The sequence below is a fragment of the Phascolarctos cinereus genome, unplaced genomic scaffold (assembly GCF_003287225.1).
Source record: "Phascolarctos cinereus isolate Bilbo 61053 unplaced genomic scaffold, phaCin_HiC Scaffold_9;HRSCAF=440, whole genome shotgun sequence".
Taxonomy (NCBI): domain Eukaryota; kingdom Metazoa; phylum Chordata; class Mammalia; order Diprotodontia; family Phascolarctidae; genus Phascolarctos; species Phascolarctos cinereus.
In genome coordinates, this window is record NW_027556402.1 from 198,435,843 (window position 1) to 198,456,193 (window position 20,351).

General features: G+C 39.1%; 1 protein-coding gene across 1 annotated transcript in view; it reads left to right on the forward strand.

Moving 5' to 3' along the window:
• POLN (DNA polymerase nu) overlaps nucleotides 1-20,351 on the forward strand; it is a 329,088-nt gene that overhangs the window by 236,924 nt on the left and 71,813 nt on the right. Inside the window, exon 17 of the mRNA XM_078148556.1 lies at nucleotides 18,716-18,798. Within this exon, the coding sequence (XP_078004682.1) occupies nucleotides 18,716-18,798 (83 nt within the window). The remainder of the gene's footprint in view (nucleotides 1-18,715; nucleotides 18,799-20,351) is intronic.

Genomic DNA, 20,351 nt, shown 5'->3' on the forward strand with positions numbered 1-20,351 from the left:
TTATGAAGAAGACCATCTTCCAGTATGAATGAATGAAAGAGTTTTAAGAGAAGTTTTTAAAAATGCTTATTATGTCAGTCAAAACACTTTGTTAAGCTCTGGAGATACAGATAAAAAGGAAAGACAGTCCTTGTCTTCAAGGAGCTTACATTCTAATGGAGGAGGGATGGATATGTTAGTCCTGAAAGTTACAGAGATGCTAAGTAGGGCCATAGGGGAGTAGATTGATACATATCCCTCACCCAGTAACAGTTGCAGAGTTGATTTGGCTATGATTCATGATTTATGATTTCAGAACTGGAAGGACAGAGGAGAGGGCAAGGAAGGAATGAAGTAAATCATAAGTGGGGACTTCTTGAAATAGTTGTCTGGGAAAGACAGTCACCAAACAGAGTAGCAGGGATCTAGGGTGGACATTTCTCCAGGGTAGTAAAGTAGTTGTCCATGAAGAGATGGCCAAATATTAGGGAGTCTCTCGTTCACAGATTAAAATCATATAAGATCCCATAATGAATGCAATAAAAGAGATAACTCTGTTCAACAACTCTTTGATTGTTAATGTCAATTCAATGTCAAAAAACACTTGGATGGGGCAGGTAGGTGGCACAGTGGATAGAGAACAGGTCCTGCAGTTAGGAGGACCTGAATTTAAATCCAGTCTCAGACCAGACACTTGATACTTACTAGCTGTGTGACCCTGGGCAAGTCACTTAACCCCAATTACCTCACCAAAAAAAAAGAGAGAGAGAGAGATGTTGGCCAAACATGTTTTCCACTGTATGGAAAATGCCCTACACAGGTTCCAGCTGGAGGGTAGATTCTCACCTGAATGCTTTTGTATAGGCTGTCCCCCATTCCTAGAATGCCTTCCATCCTCACCTTCACCTTTTGGAACTCCCAGCTTCCTTCAAGACTCAGTTCAAGTACTACCGCCTCCAAGAAAGAGTAGAAGGGCCAACTCCTTGGTTTGTCACTTAAAGCTCTATTCCTTTACATTGCTCTTCTACACACATTTAATGATTCAGCCAAAATGGCTTTCTTGTTGTTTCTCATACATAACATTCCATCTCCCTGTCTCCTTGTCTTTGCACTGGCTATTCTCCATACCTAGAATGCACTCCCTTTGCACCTCTGCCTCCTTAAATCTCTGTTTCCTTCCAAAACATTCCTTCTTGAGGCCTTTGCTGGTCCTCGCAGAGCCTAATGCCTTCCTGCTTCCTGTTCTGTTTGTATAAATATGTCTTCATATTGACTCCACTGTTAAAAAATAAATTTCTTGAGAGATTTTGTTTTCCTACTGCCTAGCCCAAAGTAGATACTTAATAAAAGCTTCCTGATTAATTTATCAAAAGTCAGTATCCCTTAATTTTCCATGCCTCCCTTTTACTCCAACTTTTTTGTTTGTTTATATATATGTGTATATATACACATATATTTATGTATATATATAAAATAAACTTATTTGTACACATATTTCCTTTCAGTAGAATGTATGTATGTATGTATGTATGTATGTATATAAAATATACTTATTTGTGCACATATTTCCTTTCAGTAGAATATAAGCTCTTTGAGAACAGAAAGTGTTTTGGTTTTTGTCTTTGTATCATAGTAGGTAATTTATAAATGCTTGTTGAATGACATTGAACTGAATGGTGGGGCCTTCTAGATACTTCTATTTGAGGTTGATATTGTGATGATTTTGTTGAGCCCCAGAACATTACAGATCTTCTCAATGAGACTGATGTCTCAAAAGAGATCAGCCTAACAAACCATACAGAAGTTACCAAAAAGATTAAAAAAAAAGCAAAATGCCAGTTATCTAGGCCATAGCATGCAGTTGGATGCATAAATATGCATATTTGAGAGAGGCACTATAAATGGAAAATGAATTGGACTCAGAATGAATGAAGAGACAGGTTGAATTTGGAAAATTGTGTAATACTTTTAATTATCTCACCTTCCCCCAAGAAAGAAGAAAATAAGAACAGCCTTTTCATATAATTCAATATGGTTATAAATTATAAAATAATATATTCCCTAAGGAATCAAAGTTGTAGGTGACCCAAAGATCAACAGAAAGACAATCTATAGCCAATGATGACATATATACAAGAAGTAACACAAGAGAAACATTGAGGAAACATATAATCTGAACAAGAGTTGGACAGATCATGCAGCAGGAACAAAGAGTAACCATCAGAGTGGTCTGCTGTCAACCACACAAATGTGAAAATACTTCCAGGGAGGCTGCATGCACATGGAGTGGATCCTAGGGGAAGAATATCTGGAAAAGCACCAGTAAAAATCACATACAATGAAAAGGAATGGACAGATTGCAATCTGTACTCGTGAAGGAAATACCCATATTAGTGACATCACAGATTCCTTGAAATGTTGTGTTACAGGCATTTAGTTGGTACAGTGGTAAGCGTAACGGACTTGGTGTCAGAAAGACTTGAATTCAAATGCCATCTCTGACACTTACTAGCTATGTGACTCTGGGCAAATCACTTAATCTGTTATCAGCCTCAGTTTCCTCATCTGTAAAATGGAGATAATAGTGCCTACCTACAGAGTTGATGTGAGACTTAAATGAGATTTATGTGAGTGTATATACATATATATACACACATACATATACATATATACAGTGCTTTGCAAACCTTAATTGCTTTAAGTGCTATTATAATAATAATTACTATTATTACATTCTCCCATTGATGCTATGTCGTGATTCTTAGAACACTGCAATTTATAAAGAGTCAAAATTACAGAGGTCAGGAGAGCTGTACAAGGTGGCTGCAACCTATTGCCCATTTTAACCTGCATACAAGATGTATAAGGGATATCAAGTACATATGTGATCAGAAAATCATGTTCAATGCCTCAATTAGACTCATTTCTTCTGGGACCATGTTAATTCGTGAAGAAAATCATGTTGGTGAAAAATCGGAAAATTTCAAAAATTAAAGGTATTGATTTAATAAATACTTCAATATTTGTACTCTCATTGATTGTACATGCTTCAACTATCATTGCAGAGATCAAGCTAGCCATCTCTTATCCTTTATTCTTGCTATATGATTGGTTTTTTGTTTTCAGTTTTTTAAATCTTTTTTTTATTGTTCAGGATATCTATTTTTATGTTTAATTTGGGACTTTTTAATTTATTAGTTTCCTAGGGGTTGTTTTTAGTTGCATACCCAATTAGTTGATGTTCTTTATCTCTTTAACTGATGAAAGTGTTTAGCATTTTTTTCTTTTAAGTGTTTAGCATTTTAAGTGTTCCCTGAAGAGCTGCTTTTCTCGCATCCAGAAGTTTTAGTATGTTGATTCTTTGTCATTATTATTTTTGATATTATAGATTGTTTCTATCATTTGTTCTTTTTTTGGCACAACTTTATTTCCCCTCTCCCATAGAATCTTAGTTGAATTTACATATATAATCCCAAAGTAGAAAGCCATAAACACATTCAATTTCTAATTCATTGAGCTATAAATAGCTGCTATAAAGAGCTGCTATAAATAGTTTTTTATGTAGAAGTCCTTTATCTTTTTCTTTTATTTCTCTGGGGTATAGACCTGGTAATGGTATTGCTGGGTCAAAGGGTGTGCATAGTTTTATGTACCCTTTCGGCATACAGTTGATCTTAATCTGCCATCTTGGCTCCACACCCCCATCATCATTTCTTCTTTGACCCACCCATTTTTAATATTAAGTAATTTAGTTTCTAAATAATTTTAATAATTTATTTGGTAGTCTTTTATTGAATATAATTTTAATTGCATTGTGGTAAGTAAACTGTTTACTATTTCTGCTTTTTTACATTTATTTATGAGATTTTTATAACCTAATACATGGCCAATTTTTCTATGCACAGCTGATATGTATATACCCACACGTAAATATACATATATGCATACACACGTTATTGAATTCTTGCCTGAATAGAAGCATCTGGCAAGGCCTATCATATCTAACTTTTAAAAAATTCTATTCAGGCCTTAGCTTCTTTCTTGTTTACTTTTTGGTTAGATTTGTCTAAGTCTAAAAGAGATACATTGAGTTTTACTTTTACTATTTTACTTTTTACTATTTCTCCTTATAACTCACTTAATATTTAAATATTATGCCATTTGGAACATACTGTTTAGTACTGATATTAATTCATTGTCTATGATACCTTTTAGCAACATGTAGTTTCCCTATCTCTCAAAATCAAGAATTTTTTGCTTTTTACTTATTTGAAATCATGATTTCTACTCCTGCCTTTTGTACTTTAGCTGAAGAATAATGGAGTTTGTACCATCTTCTTATTTTAACTCTGTGTTAATCTTTGTTTCATGTGTGTTTCATATAAACAACATGTTGTGAGATTCTGCTTTCTAACCCATTCTGCTACTCCTTTCCATTTTATAGGTGACTTTATCCCATTCATATTCACAGTTATGATTAATAATTAAGGATTTTCCCCCATCCTGTTCTCTGTTACTTTTTTCCTTCTCTTTCCACCCCCACATCCTTTTAATAAAGGAGAGCTCAGAACTAGTGCTCTAGGCATGTGTGTGTGTATGTGTGTATATGCGTGCATGTATATATGTATATTTCTTTCCTTTCTCCTTTTCAGATCCTCACAACTTAACAAAACCATTCCCATGTCTTTTATTTGACTTCCTCTATGACCCTTGATGATATTAGTGTTCAGAAGGGACATGTGTCATCTCCCCTCATTAGAATATAAACACCTTATCTTTGTTTAGTCCTTATGATTGCTGGCTTGTTATTTACCTTTTTTTGTTTCTGTTGACTCTTGATCATATTTCAGTTTCTGCTCAGCTTATCTTTTCATCAAAAACTTTTGGAAGTCATCTATTTCATTAAAGATCCATTTCTCCATTGTAGAATTATATTGTTTTGCAGAGTAAGTTATTCTCGTTTATGAACCTGTATCTTTTGGCTTTTGGAATATCATATTCCCAGATCCCCTTATAGTTATAACTACTAAATCTTGTATGATCCTGGCTATGGCTCCTTAATATTTGAATTCTTTCTTTTTGGCTGCTTACAGTATTTTTTTCCCCTTTAACCTGGAAGCCCTGAATATTTCCTATAATGTTCCTGAGCGTTTTCATTTGGAAGTTTCTTTTGGAAGGTGACTGGTGGATTTTTTCTGCTTTCACTTTGCCCTAAAATTCTAAGAGATCTAAGCAGTTTTTGTAAATGATATCTTAAAATATAATGAGACGGAGCTAGGTGGCGTAGTGGATAGAGTGCCAGGTATGTAGTCAAGAAGACAACATCCTGAGTTCAAATCTGGCCTTAGACACTTGATGGCTGTGTGGCCCTGGCAAGTCACTTAATCCTGTTTGCCTCAGTTGCTCATCTGTAAAATGAGCTAGAAAGCTGTAGTATCTTTGCAAAGAAAAACCTCGAATACGGTCATAAATAGTCAGACATGACTGAAATGACTGAACAACAAAGAAAAAAAAACTATAATGACTAGACTCTTTTTTTGTCATGGTTTTCAAGTAATCAGATGATTCCTAAGCTATTTCTCTTTCACTTGTTTTCTAGGTTAGTTGTTTTTGCTGAGTAATACCTTTATTTTTTTCTATTTTTAAAAAATTTGTTGCAATATATCTTGCTGTCTCATGGACTTATTAACTTCTATTTGGTCCATTCTAATTTTCAAAGAGTCTGTTGTTTGGGTAAGGCTTTTTTACCTCTTGTTCTCAGTTGTTAATTCTCTTCCCAAGTCCTTCCTCCCTAGCTCTCATTTCTTTTCCAGTTATTTCCTCTAGCAATTTCATTTTATTTATTAAAACCTTATTAATCTTTTTTTTAAACTTTACTCTGTATCTTCCATGAATACTAGTTGAATACATGCCCAAGCTGTGTTTTTCTTTGAGGTTTTCTTTATAGACATTTTGGAGTTGTTCTGTTCTATTGTTCTGCTACTGCTCCTTGCCCAATGCACAGCCCCCCTTTCCCTGAACCACCTGTTTCTTGGGCTTCCCTTTCACCATGATAGCTCCTTACAATGGCATTCTTTTCATGTTTACTCATTCTTTCAACCTTTCTTCCAAATATCAGGCTTTGTCTTAGGTGCAGGCTCTGCATACTTCTGGAGGGAATGTCTATGCTTGGGCCTATTTTGTGCTCCCTTGTATCCATCTTGCTACTGCTTTCTTGGACTATGGAGAATTATATTATTCAAGGATCTCAGATGCAGCTCAAGTTGAGAGCTGCAAGCATTTAGTGTTCCCAGAGTGGTTTTCCAAGGAGAAGTTTGATCTCTGCCCTCCTGGCCTGAGTTTTCCAAGCTCCTGATCCAGATTTGGGTCTGAGCAACATAATTGAGGGCTTGCCCCTTGATGGAGCTCTAGTAGACTGTTGCTAGAACTAAGCACCATCAGGTAGGCTCTGCAGATTCAGCAATAGAATTGCAGGTGCTACTTTAGTCTGGGATCCCTGCCCTGGTTCCTCAGCTACAGGCTTCAGACTGGGCTGGGAACTAGATCCGAGACCTTGCTCCATTCCCAAGGTAGGAGCCACACAGTGGCTGTTCCTTGTCCAGTACACAGCCCTGACCTTTCCCTGAACCACCCATAGAGGCACAGGCCTCCTTTCTCATTCTGCCACCCAGTGGGGCCGTGGGTCCCCTCCACAGTCCATGCTCGACCTGGACCCAGCTCAGAGTCATGAACAATAGAGCATCCAGTTGTCACCTGTTCCTGATCCCAGTCCTGTGTCAGGCCCCTTTGTGCTAGATCTAGGAAGTTTTCCTGGCCTGTTACATAGCTACATATCCACAATCAAAGCACATGCTAGCAGCTTCTGAGCCGTGCACTCCTACCCAGACCTCATCCTCAGCACCCATAGACCTCTCTATCTTTCTAGGCAGGAAAAAAATTACTGTGATTTTTTTTCCTTGGATTTCCTGATCAGGACTTACTCTGGTACATTTTCTAAGTCTTCTTTCTCTGCCATCTTGACTTGTCTCCCAGCGTCTCTCATAAAGATATATTTTCTTTTTTCTAATATAGCTAAGGGGAAATACTTCTGGTTGCACCTACTCCAGTAGCAAAGGGCCTATCATTTCAGGGCCATTATCTAATATTGTTCAGAATTTTGTTCCAAACAATTGGTTTTGATCAGATTGCCGTTTTTTTTAAAGAAGTGTTTATATGTTTTTCAGAAAGATTTGTTTAAATTTGTTTAAAGAAACTTTAATTGAAAAAAGTGAAGAGCAGAGACTTTCTCATATTTAAAAAAATGAACAAAGATTAGAGTGCTAAAAGGAGAGTAATATATGGTAAAGCTGTAGAACATCTGTCTTCAAGTTGGCGAAATAATAAAAGACAGATATTCAATGTTGGAAGAACTGTGGGAAGAAAAGCACACTGATACATTGTCGGTAGAGACTTGAATCGATCCAGCTCTTCTGGAAAATTATTTGGAAAGCTAAATTGCTAAACTCTTTGTTCCTTTTGACCTCCATTTGGGGCATTATCCCAAGGAGAGATCAAAGACAAAAAGGAAGGCCCAATAGATACCAAGATATTCCCAGCAGCACTTTCTATGGCAGCAAACAACAACAACAAACTGGAAACACAGGAAGTGCCCGTCAGTTAGGATATGGTCATACAAACTGTGGTATGGGAATATAATGAAATGTTACTGTGCCTTCAGAAATGACAGATGTGAGGACTTCATTGAAATACAAGAAGATATGTGAACTAATTCAGAGTAAAGAAAGAATTAGGAGAAGAAGATACAATGGCTGCAGCAATGTGAATGAAGACACTAAAAGGCAGCTAGACACTTGGTTTCAGAAGATGAATGATAAAATGCACCTCCCTCTTCTCGGTAGAAAGGAGATGAGAGACACTGGACATTTCACATACTGACAGAGGCAGTTGCAATTGTTATTTTGGCTGGGCTTCACTTCATTGTTTTTCTTTGGTGAAGTTCTGTTGGAGCCAGGAGTGGTATATCAAACAGTGATTGTTGCATTAATAAAACAATAAAGGCATCTACAAAACTTTAAAAAACTTAACAAAGTCATCTATAGAGCTTTTAAAAAGCCCCTGTTGGAGGAGTTTAAATGTCAAGTGGAAGAATGTGAGCTCCCAGACAATTTTTAAAATGTAATATTTCCAGAATCCTGCATAAGAAAGATTTCTCTGGCATTGGTATGAAAGATGGATTGGAGGAGAGGCAGAGAAGAGGTAAGAAGACCAGTGAGGAAACTACTGCAATAATAAAGAAAGTGTTCATGGGGGCCTGTACTAGAAGTTTACAGTGAGAATAAAGGAAGGGAAATGACAAGCGAGCAGGCAACAAGCGGCTACTGAGTGATGACTGTGTGCCAGCCACTGTGCTGAACACTGGGGTACAAGTAAAAACAAAAAAGAAAGATAGTCTCTGCCCTCACAGAGCTTACATTCTAATGGGGGAAGTTAATGTATAAAAGAAGACCAAACGTGAGGAGGTGAGGCAGGCAAGAGAAGGTACCAGTGTCAGGGCATGGTGCCCAAGTCTGAAGAATCTGAAGCACAGCCAGGAGGAAACGCAGCCAGCTTGGGCCTGGCCCCAAAATAGAGGCTCCCAGGAGGAACTCACCAGGGGATGGGGAGGTGGAGGGATGTTCCCAAGAAGGCAGCTGAGTCAGTGGTGAAAACTGAAATGGATTCAAAAGATTTTGCAAACAGGACAGTAATGAAAATGAGTGGTATGGGAGAAGAATGAGTCAAACCCTATAAAGTAAACAATACAAATATTATTCTCTTTTTACACAGGAAGAAATCGAGGCTCAGAAATTGAGATAAAGGAGTAGCCCATGGTCATGTTACCAGTATATGGTAGAGGGTGGACCCAAACCTTGGGGCTTCAAGACTGAGTATAGTAATCTTTCCATGATGCCAGTCTACCTCACATTTAAGAATTCCACCATTAACTGTCTATGTTAAGACTTCCTTTTTTCATTTTAAATTCTTTATTGGTTGTGTGATCTGCACATTTCCTTTCAAAAACTGAAATGGCCTCACAGGAATTTGCTTAGATGAATGAAGAGTACAAAATGCTTTCATGGGGACATTTTCATAACTTCAATACCTACCAGTGACAGGATTAATCTTATCATTATTAAAAAAAAATCCCCAGGCCCCCAAGTTCTTTTTTGTTCATCTGTACCATTCAAGTTGCAGACAATGAAGCTTTCCTAGCCTAGCTGCATGGGGTTCATAGCACTTGATGTCACACCGGGTCCTCATGGGAGTGTTGCAGATGTATGTTTCTTATGAAAAAGCTTCCTGACTAATTCTTTGAAAACTGCTTCATTTTTCAAAGATCCAACAAAAATAATATATTTTGATGAAACTCCCTTGTAACTTTTTTCCAGGAGAAGAGTTTTGAAGACGAGAAATGGTAAACAATGATAGATACCATACCACTATTAGACCGTTGTTCTCTGTTTCTCACTAAATGCCAATTAACAGATTAATGATCAATCAGTAAGCATGTACTGACTTAGTGCTAGGAATATAAAGAAAGGCAAAATATAGTCTCTGCCTTCAAGGAGCTTACAGTGTAATAGAGGAGATAACATGATACCAAATAATAGTGCTCAACTAAAGACTCCTCCTCCTCCTCCTCCTCTACTATGTCATGTGAACTATTATTTAGATTAAGAGAGAATATACTGCATTGCTAAAACTTCGTCATGACTTAGAGATTAAGAATAATAGCTCACATATATATGTGTTTGTGTGTATGTGTACAAATGTGGATGCCTGTATATCCCCTATATACATACATATAAAGTGCCTGAGGGATTATAATCTAAGACTTGAGATTTGGCTTCACTTTAGCCATGTTCACATGAAGTAAGTTAATTCATTCTGAGCCTATTTTCTTCATCTGTAAAAATGGGTATGGCAGTACTTGTACATACTACCTCACAGGACTATTATGAGAAAAGCAGTTTGTGGGGGCAGCTAGGTGGTGCAGTGGATAGAGCACCGGCCCTGAAGTCAGGAGGACCTGAGTTCAAATCCGGCCTCAGACCAAACACTTGACATTTCCTAGCTGTGTGACCCTGGGCAGGTCACTTAACCCCAATTGCCTAAAAGCAAAAAAAAAAAGCATGCTGTTTGTAACTGTAAAGTGATATAGAAATAGAAGCTAGTATGCAATTGTAGATTTTTTGAGGGGAGGAACTGTTTTAACTTTTGTTTGTTAGCACTAGCACAGTGCTCTATCTTCCAAATGGGGAAAATGTAAAAGAGCCCAGCCGACCTGTCCTCTTACTTTTGTAGATCACCAAGAGTATTGACTCCTCCCACAGGAATCCATCTTCCTGAAGCCCAGGCAGTCAGTCATCTTGGAGGCCACCCCAATCACTAAAAGCCATTCAGGACTTGTCTGAGACCCCTAAATAATGATAATAATAACAGCAATAACCACAACTGTAGTAACTACAACTAACATTTATGTAGTAGCTACTATGTGCTGGGCACTGTGCTAAGCACTTTACAATTGTTATCTTATTTGATCCTCACAACACCCCTGAGAGGTAGGTGCTATAAAGGTGTCAATGTATGTATCCAAACTCTAAGGGAAAGAAGTGATCAAAATGACCAAGGAAGCCCCCTGACCAACCTTCTCCCTTACCTAATGAACATTTCTTTGTTGCATATCAAAGGAGTGTTTCTGAATTAGTCTTCATTGGCCGAATTAAATTTGTCTTGTGTTAAGTCTTTACCTCTCCTGCTTATTAGGTCTGCTTAATAAATACAAATTTTGATTCACAATTATTTTGATTTATTGGTTTATAATTCCCAGTTATTTTTTAAGTCATGCAATTAAAATATATTTGCATAATACAAATCTAGAATATCAAAGATTTATCTAGAATGAGATAAAGTGGCAAACCAGTTAGCCTAATTAACAGTCTTGGGAGGTGAACAGCAAAAATATTTGGTCACTTTCCCTTCTTTTTCTTGCATCTAAAGATTAAAATAGTTATCCTTCAAGAAACACTTCTTCCTTTTCCAGCTACTATACAACTCATGAAGGCAAAGGAATAAGAGTCACAGCTGCAAGAAGGTCTAAAATAATTTTGTTTTCCACTGAGATGGAGAAAGTTAAGTGGCATAGTGAATAGAGCTCTGGACTTGGAATCAGGAAAACCTATGTTCTAATTCTGCCTCAGACACAATTAGTTTTGTGACTTTGGGAAAGTCACTTAACCACTGTTTGCCTCAGTATCTTCATCTGTACGATGGGAGTAATAGTAGCAACTACCTCCCAGGGTTGTTGTCAGGATAAAATAATATTTGTAAAGCACTTTGCAAACCTTAGTTTCTTTATCAGTAAAAATCAGTTGGAACAGATTGACTCTAAGGTCTTTTTTAGGTCAAAATTTACAATCCTAGATGATATCCCTTATGCCATTCCTTATATATTGGCAATATATTTCCCGTCTTACATAGACCTTTTGTCTTTCTATTGCCCTTTGAATCACAATTTGGATTCTTCAAAGGTAATAGCTTTCCATGATTGGCAGCCACAACGCATCACTCGGAGACAGTTGGTTTTTTAAAGATGAGTTTTTGTGGTAGGGAGAAGCTTGGGATTATTGAGAGCATTATTGATATTTTCAAACCTTAAAGATTTCAAATAATCTTGATTTTGAGTTTTACAAAGATTCCTTAATAGTATAGCCATCATATATTTGTATAGCATTTTACAGTTATGAAACATTTCCCTTGTATCTTATGTGATTATGGAATTGATGAGATGGGAGTTTTCATCCATTTTTGTTTAATCATTTTTCAGTCATGTCTGACTCTTTGTGACCAAATTTGGGTTTTCTTGGCAAAGATACTCCAGTGGTTTACCATCTCCTTCTCCAGTTCATTTTTACAGATGAGGAAACTGAGATTGGGTTAAGTGACTTACCCAGGTTAACACAGCCATGAATGTCTGAGGCTGGATTTATACTCAGGAAGATGAACCTTCCTGACTCCAGGCCTGGCGAACTATCCACTGTGCCCTTCCTCCGTTTTACTCAATTCAGTTTAATTCAACAAGCAATTGCTAGGCACTGTACACAAAGCCCTTTGTTAAGGCCTGGAGACACAAAGGTAGGTGTAACATAGGCTCTAATAATGAGCTTTCTATTTAACAGTGGAAAGAACAAGTACACTAATCTATGTACCTCAAGGGAAAGGAAGAAAAATACAAAGTAGACAAGGGGTGGTGAGAAAAAGTCACTCTCTCCTGGGGATAATGGAAAGTCTATTATTTAAATTAAAGGAGGGACTTCAGCAGACTGAGATGTGAAGGGGAAAGGGAGCCTGTTCCAGTGATGGGGTATGGGCACAGAGATGGGCAAGGCAGAACGAGGAGCAGACAGTAGCTTAGTTTGGCCGTGACATGATATATCCCTCCTGTGTTGGAGCATCTTTTCATTTCTCTGGTGTCTGCCCTGCAACTGTGTGCTCTGGACATGCAATCAGAGACCCTGGAGGAATTACCTCTAAGAACGAAAAAAAACGACAGAAGTGTCATGAAGTGTTGTGCTCAGTCTGGCTCCATGTTCATAATGATGCCTTAGGAAGATAACTCAGGCGGCTTGTGCAAGATGGGTTGAACAGAGGAGAAACTAAAGGTAGGGTGATTAGTTAGGAAGCTCTGAAAGAGTCTGAGAAGAGATGAAGGCCTTTACCAGGGTGGTGACAGTATTAGTGGAAAGGAGGGAACAGCAGAGCTATAGAGGTAGAAACAGTGTGTGGCAAATGATTTGATGTTGGGTTAGGGGTGAGGGAGAAAAAAGAGCAAAAGACGAGGTTGAGGTTTTGAGCCTGGATGACTGGGAGGATGAGCCATCAGCAGAAATAGGGAAGCTGGGAAGGACAATTTTGGGGGAGAAAGGAACGTTGAGTTCAGTTTTAGACATGTTGAGTTAGAGGTGCCAAAGGGCCATCCATGGGGCAATGTTCAGCAGGTAGCTGGAAAATCGGGACTGAACCTCTGAGCAGCTGGAGGTATGCATTTGTGGGTCATCTACATAGATGTAATATCCCCAGCAGATAGCTATGGTCTATTGACCCTTGGGCATTCCCACACCACAGATATTGTTGGTCACTCTCCAGAAATATTCCTTCTTTGGTTTCTTTGGCTGTTTTGTCCCTCCCCATCCTGTTAGAATACGGGCTCCTTGAGAGCAGGTTTTGCTTCTCTTGCATACCTAGCAATGAGCTTGGTACATTTACATATTTGATAAAACACGTCTTAATTTACTGATTGACCTCTCATCCAAGGTGGTAGGATGGTACCAGTTGTAATTAATGGTTTGTTGCTGACACTCATATGGAGTTGGCTATGTGGACAACTATTTGCTACTAGAATGAAAACTGAGGAAATCAGTTCGTATCTTTGAGCTATTGTCATGCAAGTGTTTCCTACTAAATAGCATAATTTGGCCTGAACCATTGTTTTTTCCCTTCTACTTGTCTACTCAGTAAGTAACAAAATGAAGGAGGAAAGGTTGGGAGCCAAAACACACAATCAAGAGGGCTCCAACCCAGAAATTGACTCTCAGAGGACTCATATTGGGGCCTTAGGGAGCGTGGGAAGGCCTACTCTTACTGGTGCCAGGCATTCCTGACTCAGTGAGGGCCTGATGATGTCCATGAGGAGGCAAGTATATCCAGGCTGCCTGAAACTCTGCAATAGGATACCCATAACTACCACCCAGACAGCTCCTGCAAGGCGTATAGATCCAGGTGTCTTAGAAAGGTTCTAAAAGACTGATAAGGAAATCGCAGTAGCAGCTGCGTAACACTTAGATGGCAACTCTCCTCCAACTCACTTATTCGGCTCACTTACAAAGGAGATAGACTGAATGATCAGAGCCCCTGAGGCTCCACAAAACCCCACAGTTCTTTGTGTAGCATCATATGAAACATCCACGTTGGCCAAGCACTCAGAGCTTGTAACAGGTGCACACTTATTTTTGAAGACCAGCGCCTTAGCCTGCTGGAGGTTATTTTCACATGCGACTCTGAGAAAGTAGTGAATGTAATGAGGGTTCCTAAACCTTGTGTTAGAACTAGAGAAACAAAGGTGAAAAGCAACACAATCCGTATTCTCAAGGAGCTTAAATTTAAAAGGAAGGGAAAAGATAAGGACACAACTAATTGTGATAAAGAGAAAGTGTGATAAGTGTGCAAAGAAGGTGTCTAGGGAAAATGCTATGAGATATTTAAGGACAGAGAGATCCTGGCATTTTAGAGAAGCAGGAGATGTCTTTGTTTTTGACTGCCACAAAAGACAAGTGGGCCCATCTGCCTATTTTGGTTAGTGCCTTGGAGGCAGCAAATTTAAAATTATACCTCTGGGAATGTTCCTGGGGTTCCTCCTTCTTCAGCTAGAAATATCTCTTCCAACTATACAGTGCTACTGTTATTCGAACAAAAGCATTCATACCAAGTTTCATTTCCTGTTATCTAGACCAACAGAACAGAGCAAGGAATAATAACAATAATTACAACAACAGCCATAACTTACTGTCCTAGGACTTTAAAATTTGCAAAGTAATTTCTTCACACCATTCTTTGAAGTAGGTAGCAGAAGGTTTAGTGTCCCCATTTTACATATGAGGAAATTGAGGTGCAGAGAGAAGTAACTTGGGCACGGTCACACAGCTCCTACATGTCAGAATCAGATCGTAATTACTGATCCCAGATCCACTAAATCTATTTCCATTACATCTGTTCAGCACCAAGGGGCAGAGGGAGGGGTTCCTATGGCTCTAACTCAAGAAAAACGGGAATGTAAGCTTATGTGTAGAGTACAGTGGGTCATTGAAGTAAAGATTTGGAGCTAGAAGGTACCTTAAAGGTCATGTAGTTCTACTCCTTCATTATACATAAGAGGAAACTGAACTGGATCTAACTGGGATTTTCCCTTTGAGAATGCCACTGTGCCAAAATCGTATTCAAAAACCAAGCAAGAACCAGCTCAGGCCACCAGCACTGTGAGTCAACCTGGGTTAGCAACCCCAGCCATGGGTATCTTTGGCTTCTACTCAGGGCAGTGACTATTATGCCTATGAAGTCATCATCATCCTCTTACTCTTCTTCTTTCTCCTCCTCATCTTCACTTGTGTGTCTCCATTGCTTTGAAGTTGAGTAAGCATTTTCCTCACAACCCTTGAAAGATGATGGGTAGTGCCATTATTATTAACACCCTCCGATGTGAAGAAACTGAGGCTCTCACATCTTATCTCACATGTCTATAGATGTTTATAGTTTATGAAGCACTTGTCCCTCAATCAAGTAAAAGAGCTAGAATCGGTACAATTAGCCCCATTTTCCAGATGAAAAAATTGAAGCCTCATGGAAGTGACTTGTTTAAGATCATATGGCTGGTAAATGTCAGAGCTGGAACTCACACCCAAGAAATCTGACTCAGTGCTGTTTCTACTCTGTCCCAGGGCCATGTCTCAACTTCTAGTGACCTTGGGTAGGCCTGAGATAATCACTAAGGGGTCTCTGAATCTGGGCCCTGAAACCTTAATGGTTAACTTCCAAGGGTACTTAGATCAAATGAGATGACCAGAAGCAAGAAAGGAACCATTGAAGAAATCCCCAGCTATTGACAGTTTTTTCCTATCTCATCAGCAGGAAACATTTTGACAAGATCATGATCTGCCCACCCCTTACCTTCCCCACCAAGACAAAGAGCCCCTGGGGTTATAGCTCTAGATGTCCTCCTCTCCACCCCTGCCATTACAAAACAGTTCATTCCATGGCCCAAAGTTTACCTGTTGTTGTACACAGTCTAAATTCATCACTACACTTTCTAGACCATTTACTTTCTCTTGGGTATTCTGCTCTGGCTAATTCAAGATCATTATCTGAAAAGAGAGAGCTTTATTTATGCCATCTGCTGCCATTTAGAGAATACCATGAGTCAGCTCTCTTCAAAAGTGGAGCAGAAAGCTGTGGGGAGGATATTTGTTAAATCAGGAAAATGCCTTCCCTTGGTCACTAGGTAGTTGTTGGAGGTGGCAAAGCTCTGCCATAGGCTCATGGTCAGCCCGTTACTGTCATCCCCAAAAAGTGGAAAGAGCTCTAGATTTGGGGTCAGGAGAGAGGCTTGATTCAAATTCCAGCTATTTGTGATCCTGGGCAAGTCACTTAACCTCAGAAGTTACTTCATCCTTAAAGTGGGGACAATTGATACTTGTACTACCTACTTCACAGAGTTGTTAAACCTTAAAGTGTTATAGATCTAAGAGTGGTCATTGTTGTTGTCTTGTCTATGGCAGTTTATAAAATGCCCTGCATTTGTGTGCAGGGCCCTGTGATAGGCTGTGTGGGTCAACAAAGATACATAAGAGGTAACTCTTGTCTTGATGCACTTAGAAAAAGGAAGATAGGACATATGAATAAAATCATGGGTACCAGGGACACCATGCCACTTCCTAGCCATCTCCAAGCTTGGTGTCTACACTTTGGCCTTCTCTTCAGCCTCTCCCACCAGAACTCAAATTCCTACCCCTAGGACTCTGGGCTCTGATTGGTAATCCTTTGCCTTATCTTACATGGCCCTGGACCTGTCATACCATTTTATGGCCATCTCTAAGCTGTGCCACCACATTTGCCATGCCTCCTTTTGAACTCTTGCTCCACTATATATGACATCTTCCTCTTTTAGAATGTAACCTCCTTAAGGACAGAAACTGTCTCACTTGGGTGTACTTGTATCCTCAGATCTTAGCACAATGCCTGACACATGATAAACCCTTAAATGCTTTTTTTTCTTTCATTCATTCAACAATCACAACAAAAAATAACAGTACTGCAAAATCATTTATGCGAAGTGTCAGATGACAGCAGAGTTGAAGCTGTTCAAAGAAGTCAAAATGAAAAGAAAAGACTTTATGGGGATGGTGGAATTTCAACTGAGCCAGGAAAGACTGGAAGGACTTATACAGTTTTGGAGGGAAAATACCAGAAGGCATTGAGGCAGTCATGTATACACTCTGTTAAGGGAATAGTGACTAGGCCAGTTAAGGTAACTTGATGTAATGAAAAGAGCGTTTGACTTAAAACCTGGGTTTGAGTCTCAACTCTGCCACTTATTAGTTGTATGATTTTGGAAAATTCACCTAATTCCTCTGAGCCTTAATCCCCTCATCTATAAGATGAGAGTACATAGTTCTGATTAGAGAAGTGAGTTAATATGCTATTCTTCCCCTTACCCCTCCCCTATCAGTTCCAAGTAACTGGAGGATAACTTGATATCGATTGTAATTAAGATCTTGCCAAGGGATTTCCAAGTAGGCAGGCTCCTGACAAAACAGAAACTCCACATAAGAGAGTAAAGTTGGCAAGGTAAATAGGAGCTAGACTGAGGAGGCCCTTGCCAAAGGAAAAGACCAAAAGGGAAATTGAGTTTTATTAGCCAGTAAGGAGGGGACAGAAGGAGATGATTGTTGTATTTGAGAGGAAATGAGTATTAAAGTTACTTGGAGCAAAAGCTTATCTGCAGGCATTCTGTAATGGCTACAGAGTGGGCATATAGGAAAGACCTCTTTGTATAAACACTGCTTTCAAGTATCGTTAGCGGGTGTTATTTCAGATGTTGGGTAAAAGTGAAGAAAGGTAGAGGGTAGAGCCAGTGATTTGGCAGGTTCTGCTCCCTTATCGGTAGGGACCATGTGGTATACTAGAAAAAACACTGGGCTCAGTCAGAAGACTTGGATTCGAATCCCCACTCTGCTTCTTACTAGCCATGTTTCTCCTACAGTACTTTATTTTGTTGTTGGTGGTTTTCGGGTTTTTTTTCTCCTACAGTACCTTAACAATATTTTGCCTGTGATAAAGCCTCACAATGTATTTGCTGATGGATCTCCTAAGGTGGAAGTAGGCCGAGCCTATACTAGTGTGGAGTAGTAAAAAGAGCACTGAATTTGGAGTCAGAGGACTTGAGTCCTAATCTTGCCCTCTACTCCCTGTCAGTTCTTGGGCACTTACCTTCACCTCTCTGGGGCCCAATTTATCGTCTGCCATCTTTTCTAGCTCTAGATTCTATATGTAGTATCAGACAAGAGGCAGCATATTTATGGATTTTACATTACACCCAGGCCTATGTGGACTGTATTTTTCAAACTTTCATGTCTGATAAATCAGTTGGTCCAAATGCTAGTTGAGAGGTTAGGTTGATTCTTATTTTATCTCATACTTTGAGCTCATCCCTAATTGTGAGTTTATGCTGCTAGACAAGGAGTCTTTCTATCAAAGCATGTGATCTAGGGGATATAAAAGGCAGATCCAAATCCCTTTGGATGGGACAGAGAAAAGCCTGCCTCAGTACACGTTCACAACATCAAAGCTTTCCCAAAGTCTGAGAGCTAGATAGCACATACTCATGGCTTGTTTCTTACACTAACTTTGAAAAAATGGGGTACCATGAACTATTTCTACCTTCACCTTTTGAATCCTCCATACTCCTGTAGGTCAACTGGGAACTTTCCCGTATGAAGTTATGAGTGTAGATTTCTAGGCTGATTTTTAAAAATGCAGGTACTACATTCAGTACTGGACAGCAGGATTTTTTTTTATTTTATTGAACATACCTGGAAAATGCTATTTCATTTTTGGGGGGAACTGATAAAAGGTTTTTTCTTCTTAGGAGAGGAATTCCTCTTGAACAAGTCACATACGTGGAGAGGGAACAGACCAAGCGAGTTGTATACTCAGTGGTGTATGGAGCAGGTAGGAATTGTTTTTAAATATATCGTATCCTTTAACTACTCCCAGGTTCAGTTTGCTATTTGGGGATAATAATTATTCATCTCATGGCCTGAGTCCCTATCTAATGTATGATTCTATTGCAGAACCATCCTAGAGATGTGTACATCTAATAACAAAAATAATTAAGATATAAAGGGACATAATAAATAAGGCAATCTAATAACCCAACGTTCTTTGTCCTCATGCACTCAGGACTGCATAGTCCAAAGCCACAGGGGAGTTATCATCTAATGATAACTGAATGAATGAGTTACCTGACCTCTCTGAACTCTATTTTCTCATCTGCAAAATGGAGTAATAATGCCAGTACTACCAACTGTATAGAGTTGATATGAGGCTCAAATGAGATACCACATGTGTAAATGTCAGCAGTCACCATAATAGTCACCATCATCATCGTTCCTGTCCAGATGTGCCACTGAGGCTCAGGAGCACCTTGATTATACTGCTCCGCATGGTTGCCATCTGTCCCTGGGCAACCAGAGCTCCAGCTTGCCTCTCTTGGCCATGAAACCAACCCTTCCCCTTTTTTTACTCTCCTTTTTGAAAATCTCCCACCTTGTAGAAGATTCCTTACCATCTAAAGCCCTCAGCTGGTGATGTCAGCACATTGCAGGCTCTTGCATGGATTAAGTGTCGGGAGACATGGTCTCAAGCATTACAGGAAATAAAGCTTTTTTTCTTAACAGTTCATTTTATAAGGACAAATGAAAATTGTTACACAATTTATTAATGTTTTGTGCCCTGTATCTTAATGATCTTTAAAAATAAGTACAATAAAGGAAATCTTCAATTTATATACAAATTGTTTCACAAATTCCTGACTTATATTGGCTCAGTATGAAGACAAACTTCCTAAAAGGAGAGCATTCGACAACAGCCTGGGTTTTCTTTGGGTACCAGTGAATTCCCTCATATAGGCACTGGAGCAGAAGCTATATGACCACTTGTTAGAGAAACTGTACACGTAGTTGCTACTCTGTGAAAGATGGGACTAGATTTCCTCTAGCTCCCTTCCACATTGGAGTCCTGTATTTCTAGAAGTTATTAGGAACTCAGAACCCCCTGGAAACAACATCTCAATGACTGATTGTATTCTTAGGTTAGCTCACTAAACCTTTGTAATCCAGGCTATAGCAGTACAGAGGTACTAATTAGAGGCATCATGCTATAATGGAGAGAGAGAGAGCCAGCTTTGGAACTAGGAAGACCTGGGTTCAAATCCTGCCTTTTATGCATCCTGGCTTTGTCACCCTGTGTAAGTCACTTGGCCTCTCGGTGCTCAGGGCAACTGTCTTAAGGCTATAAGTTGCACAAAAAGGTGCCAACTTGCATTGCTAGGGAGTTCTTTATATCAATGAAATTAAAATTCCTGTACCTACCTTAAAAATATTCAGTCAGACTTAAGTAATCCAGAGTATAATTGTATTACAGCTCCATTCACATCCTCCTCAAATGTCTTGTAGCATAGTGGTGACGCTGGGTTCTCAGAGGCTGTACCAGTGAGTGCAGAT